The 15,810-nt window shown below is 41.7% G+C and overlaps 1 protein-coding gene across 1 annotated transcript in view; it reads left to right on the top strand.

The window, feature by feature from the left end:
• KCNH8 (potassium voltage-gated channel subfamily H member 8) overlaps positions 1 to 15,810 on the top strand; it is a 251,936-nt gene that overhangs the window by 114,021 nt on the left and 122,105 nt on the right. The window contains exon 6 of the mRNA XM_059729358.1: positions 9,942 to 10,099. Coding sequence (XP_059585341.1) covers positions 9,942 to 10,099 — 158 coding nt within the window. The remainder of the gene's footprint in view (positions 1 to 9,941; positions 10,100 to 15,810) is intronic.

Here is a 15,810-nt window from a genome sequence, read left to right as displayed (position 1 = left end):
CTCCCCTGGGTGCATTTTGGCAGCAACACAATCCCTAAAAGATGACTATTTTACTCAGAAACTTTAGTAGTGTACATGTAGACATTTCTGCCCAGAGACAGTTGCGAACTGGTTACCGAACAGCAACATTCTTGGAACAGTTCAAGTGTTAAGTCTTGTCTGCACCCCTAGAGCTGCCAGCTCTTTTGATTTCATTATAATTGTGAATTTGTAGTCTGGGTTGATATCAAGCCCTGAAAAAAAATCTCATGATTTTTCTTACTGGTGCCCATAATCTCATGCTGTTCCTCCCAGGAAAATGTCTGCCATCTTTCACTACAACCAGTGGGAGGGAATGGAATCATAACCTAATGTTAATATTAATGTCAGTTTAATTTTTGCATGTGAAAAAGTAGCCATCATCTTTCATTTTTTCTAGTTGCACTGAAGTCATACTTCCTCACAGAAGAGGGTAATTGCTTAGTGAGCATGGATATGAGAGAAGCAAGTTCTAGTTCAGAAGCTATCTCCTTTCTAATGAAGACAGGGGCATAGAGCAAAGTCCTTTATGCAAGAGCAATGTTTTAGGATGTAGGCATTTTAGATACCTTTGTAGAGCAGGGCAAATGGACATGTGTTTAAATCTTTAAAATCCTATTGTCCTGCTGCTGCCACTTTCATCTTGGCGGTTGCCACTTTTGTCATAGCTTTTCTGGTATGAGAGCTATTATTTATTTATCCTGTTCTGTTTTTCTGAGTAAGTGGCATGATTTATGGACTTGCATTTGATTTACAGTGCTGCTATTCCACTTTATACTGATTCCCCAGAGAGAAGTGTCCCTCAGTGAGATAAACCTATATTATTTCCAAAGTGTGGTCTCCAGCATTTGATTAATAAAAGTTTTGCTTTTAGGTGACAAACTTGCCAATGGAATTATTATTAATTTTTAACTGAGCACCAATAGTATTCTCAGCACTGCAATTTTTCGAGGTCTCTCTGAATCCTAACCCTAGCCTTACCCTCCAGTGTATCTCTGCAGCTTGGTGTTATCTGAAAACTTGCTGGGGGTGCACTCCATCCCATCTTCCAAATTGTTGATGACTATATTGAACAAAACTGGTCCCAGGGCACTCCACTTGATACCAGCTGCCAACTAGACATTGAGCCATTGATTACTACCCTTTGAGCTAAACAATCCAGCCAGTTTTCTGTCCACTTTACAATCCATTCATTCAACCCATATTTCCTTGTTGTGGGAGAATGAATCAAAAGGCTTGCTAAAGTTAAGATATATCATGCCTGCTAGTCTCCCCACATCAAGAGTGGCAGTAAGCTTGTCATAGAAGGTAATCATGTTGGTAAGGCATGACTTGTCCTTGGTGAATCCATGCTGATTGTTCCTAATCACTTTGTCCAAGTGCTTAGGAATGTATTTTTGAGGATCTGCTCCAAGATTTTTCCAGGGATTAAGGTGAGGCTGACTGGTCTGTAGTTGCCTGGATCCTCCTTCTTCCCTTTCTCAAAGATAGGCACTATATCTGCTCTTTCCCAGTCACCTGGGACCTCTCCCAATTGCCATGGGTTTTCAAAGATAATGGACAATGGCTCTGCAATCACATTGGCCAACTCCTTCAGCAGCCTCAGATGCATTGCATATGACTCCATGGACTTGTACATATCCAGCTTTCCTAAATAGTCCCTAGCCTGTTCTTTCACCGCTGTTAGCTGCTCATCTCCTCCCCAAGCTGTGTTGCCAGGTGCAGTAGTCTGGGGGCTGACCTTGCCTGGAAAGACTAAGATGAAAAAAGCATTGAGTACTTCAGTCTTTTCTCCATCAACTCTTACTAGGTTGTCTCCCCCATTCAGTAAAGGACACACTTTCCCTGATCTTCCTCTTGTTGCTGACATATTTGTAGACACCCTTCTTGCTACTCTTCATGTCCCTTGCTAGCTGCACCTCCAGTTGTGCTTTAGCCTTCCTGATTTTATCCCTGCATGCCCAAGCAATACTCTTATGCTCCTCCCTAGTTGTTTGTCTGAGTTTCCACTTCTTGTTAGCTTCCTTTTTCTGTTTTAGCTCACTGAAGAGTTCCCTGCTAAGCCAAGCTGGTCTTCTGCCATATTTACTAGTCTTTCTGAGCATCGGGATGGTCCATTCCTGTGCCCTCAGTAAGGTTTCTTTGAAGTACAGCCAGCTTTCTTGGACTCCTTTTGCACTCAGACTGGCCTCCCAGGGGATTCTGCCCATGAGTTCCCTGAGTTAGTCAAATTTTGCTTTTCTGAAGTCCAGGGTCCATACTCTGCTGCTTTCCTTCCTTCCTTTTTTCTCCGGATCCTAAACTCAATCATCTTGTGATCACTGCTGCCCAAGTTGCCTTTACTACATTCCCCACCAATTCTTCCCTGTTTGTGAGCAGCAGGTCAAGAAGAGTACAGACTCTAGTTGACCTCTCCAATTATGGCCTCTAATTGGCATTGGTCAAGCTAATAATCACCTATGATACAGTTAACCACTAATGAGTCCTTCACAAGACCCTGGAAATAACAAAAGATCTATACCTTACAGAGATGATACAAACCCTGCTCAAAAACAGATTTCTTTTTGTCAAACGTTGGATGGGAAACAAAGCAGATGGAGGTAGCAGATTAATGGACTCCCCCAAGGAAGCATACTTGCACCACAGTTATATAACATCTATATGAATGACCAACCAGTCAATTTGGAAACAGAACATTAAATTTATGCAAACAACCTGTGCATAACAGCACACAACACTGGCTTTGACCATGTTGAAAAATCCCTAAGCAAGGCACTAACTGGCCTAACCTTGTACCAAATTGAAAACCAATTACATGCCAACTCAGTGAAAACACAAGTATACGCCTCCCATCTGAAAAATCATGAGGCCAACCACAAGCTCAACATTACATGGTCCAGGACCCCACTATCTCACTCTCCAAATTCAGTTTAACTTGGAGTCACCCTCAGTCAAACCCTCTTATACAAAGAACACATCATGAAGATGATAGCAAAGGTGAGCACTCAGAACAGCATTTTACATAAGCTCACCAACTCAAAATGAGGAGCTAGTCCCTCAGCCATTTGAACCGCTGCTCTGGCTCTCAGCTTCTCTGCTGAGTATGCATGCCCTGTATGGGAGAGATCTATACATGCTAAGCACCCTTACCCCATTCTGAATGAAAGCTGCTGATACATTGTGGAATGTATGAAGCCTATCAGAGTACACAGTGTGTATCTTTTGGCTGGCATCAGTCCGCCTGACAGAAGAGCAGTGGCCATCAGAATAAAATGATAGAGACAAAATGAAGATGTCTGACTTCTGTATGACTATCCCACAGCACACACATATTTTGAGTCATGCAGGAGCTTCCTCATCGACACTCAACATCTCGATGCCACACCCAAGGAGATACAACTACAGATGTGGAACAAGAGGCTGATGAAAATACCTGACAATGGAAAAACGGACATTCCAATGTGGAGTCCTTCCATCAGGGGTTCACAAACCATGGCAAAGGTGGTGATTGTCTCAACCACATACTACCAAAGTCAAAAGCTCCAAGGAACTAATGAAGAAGTCTGGTTAGACCACTGGTTCAAGCACAAGTGAATGTGGCACAGAGCCTCAAACTGTGCAACACCTGCTGCAATGCCTGTTGCTTGAAGGCACAGATACAATGAAAGACCTCAAAAAGTACAATAAACAAGCACAAGCATGTGTAATAAAATGGCCAAATATGGTGTAGAGACATGAGAAGAAGTAGTTGTCCTCTTCAGCACTTGCACCAGGATGTTGTCCCCAGTATTCTCCAAAAACTTCCTGGATTGCCTGTCTGCTTCTGTATTGCCGTCTCAACAGATGTTGGGGTGATTGAAGTCCACTATGAGAACCAGGGCTTATGATCTGGAAACTTCTGCTAGCTGTTTGAAGAAAGCCTCATCCACCCCAACCTCCTGGTCTGGTGGTCTATAGCATACCCCCCCCATGACATCACCCATGTTGTTCTCCCCTCTGACCTCACCCCTGAGACTTTCAACAGGCCTATCTCCAGTTTCATTCTGGAGCTCTGAGCAATCAGCCTGCTCTTTTACATAAAACGCAACTCCTGCTCCTCTTCTCTCCTGCCTGACCTTCCTGAACAGTTTATACCCATCCATGACAGGATGCCTCAGTCCTCCTCAAAAGGGAATCTCCAACCCATGTCTTTCTTTTTGTGGCAGTGGTCTCAATCCTCCCAAACTTGGGGATGCCTGGCCTGGTAGAAATGAAGATTCCTGCTTGCTGCCAGAGGTCATAAACTTCCAGTTTCCACTTTCCTGGGAGTCTGTGTCCTTTTCCTTCTCTCATACTGCCTCTGACAGTTCTTCCTCCCCAGTCCTAGAGGTCTCTTTCAGCATCAAATTGAAGTAGTCCTCATGGCAGAGGATGCTTTGGAGCTTTGCTGCCTCCTCTTGTAGTGATTTTGCCTGCTCCCTGAGGGACATGAACAGAAGGCACCACTCGCATCACAGTCACTCCGCTTCCTGTCTGTCACTGGAAGGAACCTGCAAGCTGCAGTCTCCACAGCACCAAACCAGGACCTGGATGAAAGTCTCAGTGGTGATCAGTCCTGACTGGACAAACACTTCACAGGTGCAAGCAGAAGAAGTGCTGGCAGTGGCTCTGACATTGCAACATTCTCCAGCCATTTCACTGCCTCTCTCTTTCTGTCCCTTGTTCCAAGCAGACCCTCCCTAGCAAACTCACCGATAAGCTGGCCTGTTCACTGCTCCTTGGTCCTGAAAGGTTCCCTTTCCCCTGCTTCCTCTCACTAAGCTTACAGTGAAGAAAGGTGAAAGAGTTTCCAGGCAAACTCCCTAGAGAACTGCCCCTCCCTCACTCGGGACTCTAGTTAAGCAAGGAGCTTAAGTCTTGGTCTAACTCCTGAGTTTTAGCTGCTTACACTAAATATAAAAGTAAACTAACATATTAAGAAATAAATTACCTTAAAAGCTCCCCTTCAAACAGGGAGGTAGTGAACTGACCTGAGACTGCTTGCAAACTGCTCTGTTTCCTATCCCTGTTCACTCACTCCCTGGTCTTGAGGGCAGTCTCTTTTTATACCCTGCTGGGCCTGGCTCTGCCCCCTTGGTAGAGCTGTTGTCAGACACAGGCAGCAATCACACAGCAATCACTCAGCTAGCAGCACTCCCAGTTGCTCAGAACATACCCCAAGCAAGCAGCCTACCAAGCAAACATTTGGCAAGACCAACACACAGGCCGCCCTGGCTCACTTACCTTCCTGGGGCTGGATCTGGTTCCTGGTGCTTGGCTCCACTTCTTTTTCCCCTTCATCCTCTTGCTCCCAGTGAACTGCTTTCAGACTGCCCTTTTTGCTGTTCACTTGCTCCCTAGTCACTCAGGGAGTCTGTTTTTAAAACAAATTGCTGTCAGTTCCTCAAATCTGCTTACAAAAAATAAATGTAACAAAATCAACAGAATCAAAATCAATGTCAGCAATTAACATGTATTTGTCCTTCGGAAGGAGGTCCCACACTTGGTGCAGAACTCTTTGGTATAGATAAGTTAATATCTATTATATTTAGAAACTGTAAGTAATTTTTGTTACTAGCTGCATAAAATACATTAAGTGTACCTCAGGCTGAAGGAAGCACCCACATTAACATGATTACATTTTTTCTTTCTGCACAGTTTTTCTTTCTATTTTCAATAACTGCTTCTCTTTTCCCAGAATTATTCTTCCTTCCCCAAATTATAATTACGCTGACTTTCTTGTGCCTGCATTTCATTGTCAAACAAAACACCATTGACACCATATGAGGTCGGATTGAAAGCTGATATAAGGCGCTTTAAAAAGGAGAGTTAAGTAATATGTTGAGATTAGCAACTTTCCCATGCTAAACTTCAAACTAACAAATATACAAACAAAACAAAGGAAGGGCTGAGAAAAGAAACTACTGGCATTTACTTAAGACATGTTTTATGGAGAATATGGGTGCATGTACACATGATGGTGGAGCCATGTACATGTGAGAAAGTGACAAGAAATCATCATTTGTCTCGTGTAATGGCATGACTATATACACACACACGATTTTTTTCATGTAAAAATGTATTTGAGCATGGCAACTTAGACCACCTCCAATGTATTTTGGTTTGATCAGAACAAATTGTACTTTTCTGGATAAAAAAAAAAACTGCACACATACATCATGTCTGGCATACAACATGTCTGACCTTCCAGCACCCTGTGCACCAGCCCCCTTCTCTGGCTGCCAGCATACCCAGCCACCCTCCTGCCACCTTCCCACACTACCCTGGGGGCAAGCCAGCCTATTCCTGGGTGGTCAGAGAAGGTGGCAGGGACAGCGCACAGGGCACTGGAAGCCCACTAAGGATGAGCTTCCCAAGCATGCCCTGACTTCCAGCACCCCATGCACTGTTATATGGGGCTGAGTTCTGCCTGCCTATGAGCTGAGGCAGCACCTGCCCAGCTAGCACCCTGCCTGGGCAGCCCCAGGGGTGCTACCACCACAGAGGGAAGCACTGCCCCCTGCCCCACCCCTGCAGCTCAGGGGCTGTTCAGGCAGGCTCTACCAAGGGGAGGGGGGCAGAAACAGTGGCAAGGGGCCCCCTTTTCTTTTTCTGGTGGAGCCTGCCTGGCTCTCTGGTGCCTGGGGCACAATTTGTTGGCATGCCCTGAGCTGTGGGAACATTCCTTCCCAATCTATAAATTGATTAGTATAATGCTCACAGTGGACCCAAATCCTGATCATATGCGTCAGGATCAGAGCTGCTAATTTGGATACAAGAGAGTGCCCTAGTTGAAGGAACAGGATTTATGGACCCTCCCACAGGTGCACAAGGGAAAATGGTTCCCCTGAACCTCCAATAACCAGTTAATTGGGTTAGGAAATGACTCTTCTGTCCCCTGCCCCCATTCCCCATGCCAATTCTTGGCACTTTAGTGGGGAGCATCCTTAAAGGAATTACTTCCTTTTTTCCCCATCATCCAGATAACCTCCCCCGCCACCCACGCTCCCAAGAGAAAAGGTTATGGTATAATGATAGTAATCAGTGTATGTATGTGGTGGTACTGGATTCTCAGGGTTTCTAGTATCCTCCTTGCACCTGTAAAAATAATTATTTTGGCTTAGGAGTTTTTGGTTTTTGTGTAAAGGGGCACTGGCCTAACTTAATTATAAAAGCCACACCATAAATCTTGACATTCAAAAGTCTAAGTACTTTTACAGTGTGATGGTTTACTGGTTTTTGTTAGTTAATATTTTAAACTCTCAGGAAAAATATATTATTAGTATCTTACGGGCATTAACTATCTTCTTGTGGGGAAATAAATGAGAATTCATCAGCTGTCAACATTTGAAATTGATAAAAAACATTAATAGAAAAACACAGCATATACAAGTAAGTGGGAGAAAGAACAGATAAAGGTGGATTAATTTTATAGTGTAGAAGAATTATGGTATTTACTACTTCTTTCCACTGGTTTGGGATGACAACATTGTGGCTATCGATCCATGGCCTCTGAGATGCCTTTAGTTCAAGGTGCAGTGGAATCTAAGCCATAGTACCAACAATGGTGCCTCCTGCTGTGCCACACAATGTTGGCAATGGGGATTTGATCCCTATCATGCCTTATTTTGCCAGTGCAGGTGGAATCTGGGATCATGGTGCTGGGCTCCCTCTGTACCTGCAGGTTGAAACCCAAGTACAGACAACCAGCTGATTGCCAGTTGGGACTGAGGAGCTAACCAGGTTCTGATACTGGACCCAGTCAGGTCCCTGGCCCCAGACAACAGTCAGCTGATTGTCAAAACCCTAGCTCAGGTTTTTAAAGGTCCCAGCACCCAGGCACCCTAGGATTGGGCTGCCAGGACAGCTGGATCCTGGGTCTGCCCCCTGCTGGATTCTGACACTCAGTCAAAGTTGGTATGTACAATTTAAGGTGTGATACAAATGAGCCACAAAGGTTGTTATTTGTGGAATATATATGGAATAGTTTTGTGGCTCATTTCCTGCATTATCGCATCTTAAATTGACTTCAATGTGTAGCCAGGTTACTATTTAAGACGTGACATTAACCAGTTAATCATGCCCTAAATAAAACATCAGGGGTCCATGTGGCAGCCTGGCCTTATTTTCCTTTACACCAAAGCTGGGTTGCTTGCTTTGCTTATTCTTATGAGAACAATAGAACAATAGAGCGATATGAAGTTTCTTCCAAAGCTGACTAATGTATGTAGACACAAACTAGGTAAATGACAGAGGACATGGGATGGGCTGAAGTAACAGATAGTCTCAGTGAAAGAATGTGGTAGAAACTTCAAACTTTATATCCTAAATGTTAGCTTATAGTGAATCCTGGAGGTAGGGTCAGATTTTTTGTTGGTTCCAGGCCCAATCTTTAGATTCCTTGGGTTTGTTTGAGGAAGTTTTCTGATACATCCAGACTATAAAGTTCAAAGGCAAAACCAATTCTGCTGGTTGAAGAAAGCTCTTAGTTCTTTCTTAAGTGTTCAAAAAGAACATGATCAGCTCTCCTTATCTCATTAAAATGCAGGCTTAACCTAGCTTCTGATATGAATTTCTTACTATTTGGAGACAGTAAATCCTTGCTCTTCTAGTTTGTAACCTCATAACCCCTCACCCTCAGATCTCTAAAAGCTCACAGAACTCCATGGTGCCAGGTTATGCACTCTATTGTGTCCATCATCCTGCATCCCTTTGCTTTCATGAACAGAAGTAAATCCAACTTTATTGCCCTTTTGCACCCTTTCCTGGTGGTTTAAAAATAATACCCTTGATCCATGGCCATGCTCCTTTGACATCAGTAGAGGTTGGAGCAGCAGTTCGCACTTACATCAATAGGAGCTGTGTGCATAGCTCAAGAGCAAGATATTGTCCTCATTTTGTGGGACATGAGAAGCATTGAGGCTCCCCTGTCAAATGTGAAGTTCAGACCATGCAGATTTTCTTAAATTTTATTCATGCAAAACTCCGTTTATAATCAATGCAAATAATTCTTTAGGTTCCCTTTAAAGACTTACATGTAAGAGTAACATTACATATGTAACTGCTTCAGTGAGAGTAAGCAGGTAGGTAAAGTGTTTGCAGGATCAGGACCTTAGTAAAGATTTTTTAAAATATGGACACTGAGGGCACCACAACACATGCAGGTAAAGGCATAATGTGCAATCCACACAGTTGTGCCTCCTGTCATGCCACATGTGTATGGCAGAAGGAGTGATTGTAGGATTGCACATTCGATCCTGTGGTACCTTATTACCAGTGCATTGGGAGCCACTGTTGGGAACCCACTCAGCTGATGGGGCTCCAAGCCACTGGGTGTTCCATACATAACCACAGCTGGAAGACTGCAGCAGTTGCTATCTCCCAGGCATGAGAAAGCTTCGCACATCCCCGCGCTGGAAGATCATAGCTGTACCCGCAGCCCTGGCACAGCTTCCTAGCAGTGTTGGGGTTGATAGTTCCCTCAGCTGCAGGGCTTCCAGCCCTAGCTACACATGGTGCCCCCGGGAACCTGGTCAGCTGATGGGGCTCCCAGCTGCAGGGGCAGACCTTGCTATATGTATAAATTAAAGCTAAATAGCAACCAGCTATAAAGTTATTACATATTTTCAAGTAATAACATTATAGTTAGTTGAACCTTTTTATGGTGTGATTGTTAATTTGCAGATCTAGCCACTCTAAACCAGTTGCATAATTAATCTGGCACTTGCATGGCACAGGTAACGTGCAGAGTGGGCCTCTGCAATGTAGCTTTTTGGTTTGTTTCATTTTCATTCTGTGTCCAGTCAGGGAATAAAGAAAATATACTTGTTGCTGTGATTGCCATTACAGTTCCATTGTCAGAGGAACTGCTGTATGTAATTCTGTTTCTTCTCTTTGTCAAGCAGATATTATTTTAAATTTCCGAACATCGTATGTCAGCAAATCTGGCCAAGTTATATTCGAAGCAAGATCTATTTGTATCCACTATGTAACTACCTGGTTCATCATTGATTTAATAGCTGCACTTCCTTTTGATCTCCTTTATGCGTTTAATGTCTCAGTGGTGAGTACTACATTTCTTTATTTTTAACATTACTTATCTCAAGTTGGTTACTTTTGTGAATGAACTTTTTTTTCTATTAAAAAAACCAAAAAACTTATATGTGTTTGTTTTCTATTGACAAGGATTTATTTTCTGTTACAGTTGTAGTTAGCATTCTGTTCTTTTTTCAACAGTGTGAAATGTTTTGATCTGAGAGGCTAAAGGGTGAAATACAGATTAGTGGCATAGCTAGAGGTTGTGATAGGGGCAAGTGCTTCAGGTGTCAACTTGGTTGAAGGGAGGAGTTTGCAATTGCAGTCGCAACCAGAAGTTGCCACTTTTACTTTGCTGTGGGCACTGGGCCACATCCCTACACTGCTGATATGAACTGCATTTGTTGAAATTAATGAACTCCTGCAGCCTCATAACATCTTTCACTGACATGGAATCCACAGTCCATGCAAAATTCATCTCCCAGTTTCACAGGTGTATTTAGAGTGTTTCCTTTGACCTGAAGAACATCAGTATAAGTGAGCACAAAATCTGGCTCTCCTTTTCTACCTGTTATGTTGGACTCTTGATAAGTTAATAAGTATTTTTTTAGTTAACAAAGCTAAAGTTTTAAGAAGTTAAAGCTTTAATTCAGCATTATAAGATTTTAAGGATTGTTGCTACAAAACCCAGCCAAACAGGTCTGTTGGGGCAGTGGAAGCTATTCTCAATTTGAAGGAAGAATTATCCCCTTTCTCACGATTACAGAAGATGTAGTGGGCATCCTGGCACACATTTTCAAAAATAGCCTCTAATTTTGGGATGTTTCATCTTTGGCAATCAGCTCGAGAGAGCATTGGGGTGAAATTCAGAGCTGCTGATTGCTCAAAATTATCATTGACTTGAGTTGTAGTTACTTGAAACCTCTGAAAAACAGCTACCAATGACTGAGGTGCCTAAAATGTATAAACCACCTTGAAAAATGCATAAGAAGTTCACAGTGAATGCCACCATCATGTTGGTTCAAAAAATTATTAGTTTTCATCATGCTGAGAATCAGCTTACTTCACCACTAGTCCTACTGACTTAAGTAGGGCTGTAGTGGGATTAGATGCTGATAATTCAGTGTGTGGGGGTTAAGACCAGACAGAGAACTATTAAGCAAAACCAGAGAGTCTTCTGGCAACATAAGTGTGCACTGGATTGTTTCCTGAGTGAATAAATGTTAGGAAGTCAAAGAAGAATTTGAAAAGCATTATTAAAGGTGTTAGGTGAAGTTAAATGAGGGATGTGCTTTCTGCTTATTCCCCTCTGACCCCCCCCCCCCCCCGCCCTTGTCTTCATAATCTGTAAAGGAAAATATATTGCCCCTTCCCCCTTGCAAAATTTTACTTCCTGTATATTTTAAAATTTAGAAATTCAGCTCTTGCCTGGCAGAAAGCCTCTGTAGTGTTATCTGCACTGGCAGAATTATCCATTGCAGGCAAGCATTGTCAGCAGTGGATGAATCTGTACTCATGCTGAAAATGTCTTAAATGTATGTATAGCCAACGGCAACCTGTATTTTCCATTGACTCAGGAGTCCACAGGCTTTTTAATGCTCTTCAGAGCATCAATCTCTCTGTTCAGTATCCATCTCCCATTTCTTTGAGAGGAGTGCTCTGCGCAGATGGAGAGGTCTGTAAGAAAGGGGTAAAGTTGAATGAATGCAGCCACTTCCTCAGCAGAGGGTGCAGCTTCCATAGAATTTGCTTTCATTTCTTCCTGCTCATACACTCCTTGCCTTCTACTTGGAAGCCTAACTTGGGAACAATTTTAAAAGAGATTTTTTTTCGTTACTATGAGTTTTCCAGGTAGGAGGAGAACTAGAATGGAGGACTTGATTTTGTGCATTTCCCAGTTCATGGGATTCTGTACTTTCCAGAATGGACAAACATATCTGTTGTTACCATTAATGAAAGTTACTCACATGAATGCTAAAAAAAACCCCAAAAAACCCCACTCATTTAGAGAGCAAAATTAACACACCTTAAGGTACCATTTTATTTTATTATTATGTTTTTAGAAAACCTCTCTGACATCATTTGTCTAGCACATTTGAAAACTGACTATTCAAGTCTCAAGTTTTAACCGTTAATTCCAGTTAGTCAATAATTTACAGGTTCTCACATCACACTCTTGCAATTATAGGAATACTAGTGTCTCCAGCCTCAACATTATAACTGCATTAACCAACATAAATGGCAAAGCATTCAATTTACAGTAATAAATCTACCTTGCAACTTCTTTTGAATAAAATATGTCAGATCCTTTTCTTCAAAGATTTTAAGAAAAAGAAACATTGTCCTTACAATGGCTAGAATAAATTATTTCCTTCCAAACCAATACTGATGGCATTGAGAAGCAGGGAATGTTTATCATGGATTCTGAAAGAGAAAACTATTATCCAAGAATAAATTTTCCCATTGTCACAGAAATAAAAACATGGCTGTGGACAAAGAATTTAGTTGGCTCTGTTTCTAAAGGGGAAGGGTGCTGCTGCCCCAGCCGAAATATCACTTGTTACCCTCTAGTGCTAAGTGTGTACTAACCTGTTGCCATAGAAATGTACAAAAAACACTCCAACTTTAAACCTGGATGAAGCTGGGTCAAAGCTGGGGAAATACAGCTCGCTTGAATAGCTGCAGATTCATGAGCACCTAGCTCTTGGAGAATAACAACTGCTGCATATTGCTTAGTAGCTCTCCCTTCTTCCCCTGCCCCCCCTCCCCGCCTTTGAAACCACTCCAAGTGAAGGTTCATTTATGCCCTATAGAAGGTGTACAAATTAAAAAGAGTCCAGTAAAGAGTGACAAACAATTAGTGGCTTGGGAATGTGCCTTATGAGGAAAAACTGCAAGAACTAGGATTATTTAGTGTGGACAAGAGAAGACTTGTTGGGGAGAAGAGAAGGGCATTGATAATCTTCCAATACCTGAAAGATGGTTATAAAGAAGATGGAGATAAACTATTCTCTGTCACTGCAGGGGACAGGACAAGGAGCACTAGTCTCAAACTGTAGTAGGGTAAATTTACATTGGATATTAGGAAGAACTGTCTCATTATAAGGGTGTTTAACCATTAGGACAGACTACCCAGACAGCTTGTGAAATCTCCACCCTTGAAAATTATTAATCTAAGCAGGTTAGACAGATGCTTGTCTGGGGTCATTTAAATAGACATGCTCCTGCCTTAAGCAGGGGACTGGATGACATGACTTCCTGGGGTCCCTTCCAGCCCTACTTCTCTATGATTCTATAATATGATTACTACACATCTGCCTTCCTTGCCGTGCCTTTTAACAAACTGTAGTTACATCTTTACATCCACAGTGCTTTTCACCTGTACAGCTGTTTACATCTGTGAAAAACTGGTGTAAAATGTTGCCAAATTAGAAATTTGAATATTATATCAATACTAAGGTACTACAACAATTTGTACTCCATTTCCATTAATATGAATGACTACATATAGTACAAAACAGTGGAGAAGTAAACCCAAAAAGTCATTTTATAATGAATAGGCAAATAAAGATCCCTATAGATAATCTTTTAATTAAAAAAAATAACTAGTATGATTCCCTGTTATTTCCTTCTGCTTTCACTGCAAGCGAAGACTTCAATAATGTATATCAAATTTAGCTACTTCATATTGGATCCCTTATCTCCCTTCAGTAGTCTACTGTGATTTCAGATTGCATGGGTTTGTGTCTTTGTCATTTCAAAAGAAAAGGTTAATCCTGCTAGTATAAATCAATTACCCAAATGGAGAAATTTAGCTAGTCCTGTATTTATGGGCAAAGCAAATTTACCCAGGCACAAGTCTGAGTGCTGATTCTTCATTTTGTCTTTCTAAATTTATGATAGAGGAAATAAAGCTGCCTGCTTGCATCTGAGGTTTTCCAATGACAGATTGAACACAATAGAAGAAAAACATTTGGACTGGCTAATGAGAAAATTCAGTGTAATTAAACATGATGTATTATGCTCATGTTCAAATTATGATGGCATGGTTTCAAAATATGGGTTATTTTTAGTCCTAATAAAAATGAAATGTTTTTCCAGCCATTCTAATAGCCATTATTCCTATTAAAAAGGAATGTATTAATGTTTAACTTGCTATTAATATCAAGTAGCACTATCCTTTATAAAGAAAAAAGGATCAAAGTTTGGAGTTTTAACATAAGTGACCTACAGAAATCTGGAAATTAGTACATTTTATACAAGTATACCATGCCCAGAGATTTTTTCTAATCATAATATTGCTTTTGCCATACCATAGTATGTTTACACCTCAATTTAAGTGCTTGTAGCTCAGTTGAATTACTTTTATTTGTATTACAGTAGTGCATGGAGACCCAGTTGGAGGCACACATGTAATTATTGTTAATCTTTCTAATTAATCTATGTATTGACTCAGAACCTTTGGCATGGACCAGAGCCATTTTCTGCAGGGTGTTTTAGAAACAGAACTGAAGAATTCCAGAAAGTTTACAATTTAAGTATAAAACAAGAGATCATACATGGTTAGAGGCATGTAGGGAAGCAAAAGGTAACACTGAAATCATATTGGTTTGCATTACAGCTTGTAGTTCCAAAGCAAAAGCAGCCTAACCATTGTTAAGCTTTTGTAGGTATCATGGCAAAGGTGAGTTTTAATGAGAGATGCGAAAGAGGATGGAAAGAGTTTTGCATGTGGGCAGTATATGAGAATGACTGTGTTCATTTGAAAATCTAACAAGTGGGTAATGGAGGCCTTAACTGTTGGATGATCAGAGAAAGGACAACCTGTTAATATGAAAGAAGGGGCAATTAGAGTAGGCACAGGCTGTGAAAGTCTATGAGAATGAAGACAATCGGCTTTTGTTTTATATGATATAGAAGGGGAACCAGCTTCAGGATGCATATAGACAGGTGGTATAGGCAGCATGGCAGGATAGAAAAATTTTTGCAGTGGCACTGTGAATGGATGTCCATATCATCCATATACAGAGAGCATTTCACTCCCCTCCCCCCCGGAATATTAACTCTACCGATTTATTTTGTCCCTCTTATCGTCTGTACCAGAGGTTCCATATATAAAGATCCCAGGTGACAAGGGGCACCTTTGCCTCACCCCTGTTTATATCTAAAAGGCTCCACTCACATTTCCCATGACCATGACCTGACTCTGTGCTGTGCCATACAACAATTCTACCCAGCTTAACAGCTTTCTGGGAATCCCATTTTTAGCAGCACCTCAAACAAAAACTCGTGCATTACCCTGTCATAAGCCTTCCCAAGATAGAAATTTGCTAGCACTGTATTCCATTTTCTATCTTTTATGTATGCCAGTGCATCTCTCAACACACAGCATGTTTGTGCGATTCTTTTCCCTTCCACTGCATGTTTGGTCCTCTTGTATTACCTGATCCAGAACACTTTTCATTCATACAGCTATGACTTTTGCCAGGATGTTATCACCTGTATTCAATAATGTGATCAGCCTCCAGTTCTTGAGGCATTCTCGATCTCCCTTCTTATACAGTAGCACCACTGCTCTGTCTGCAAAACCATCCCCAATCTATCTTTCTTCCATTATCTCTCTGAAGACTTCCAACAAATCCTATCCCACCCATGGCCAGAATTTCATGTAAAATTTGTCTGAGAGTCCATCCTTTCCTGATGACTTGTTTCCTTTAGAAGTTCTCTAACATTTTTCTA

Source organism: Alligator mississippiensis, chromosome 5 (genome assembly GCF_030867095.1).
Source record: "Alligator mississippiensis isolate rAllMis1 chromosome 5, rAllMis1, whole genome shotgun sequence".
NCBI classification, from domain to species: Eukaryota; Metazoa; Chordata; order Crocodylia; family Alligatoridae; genus Alligator; species Alligator mississippiensis.
This window is presented reverse-complemented; position numbering and strand designations above follow the sequence as displayed.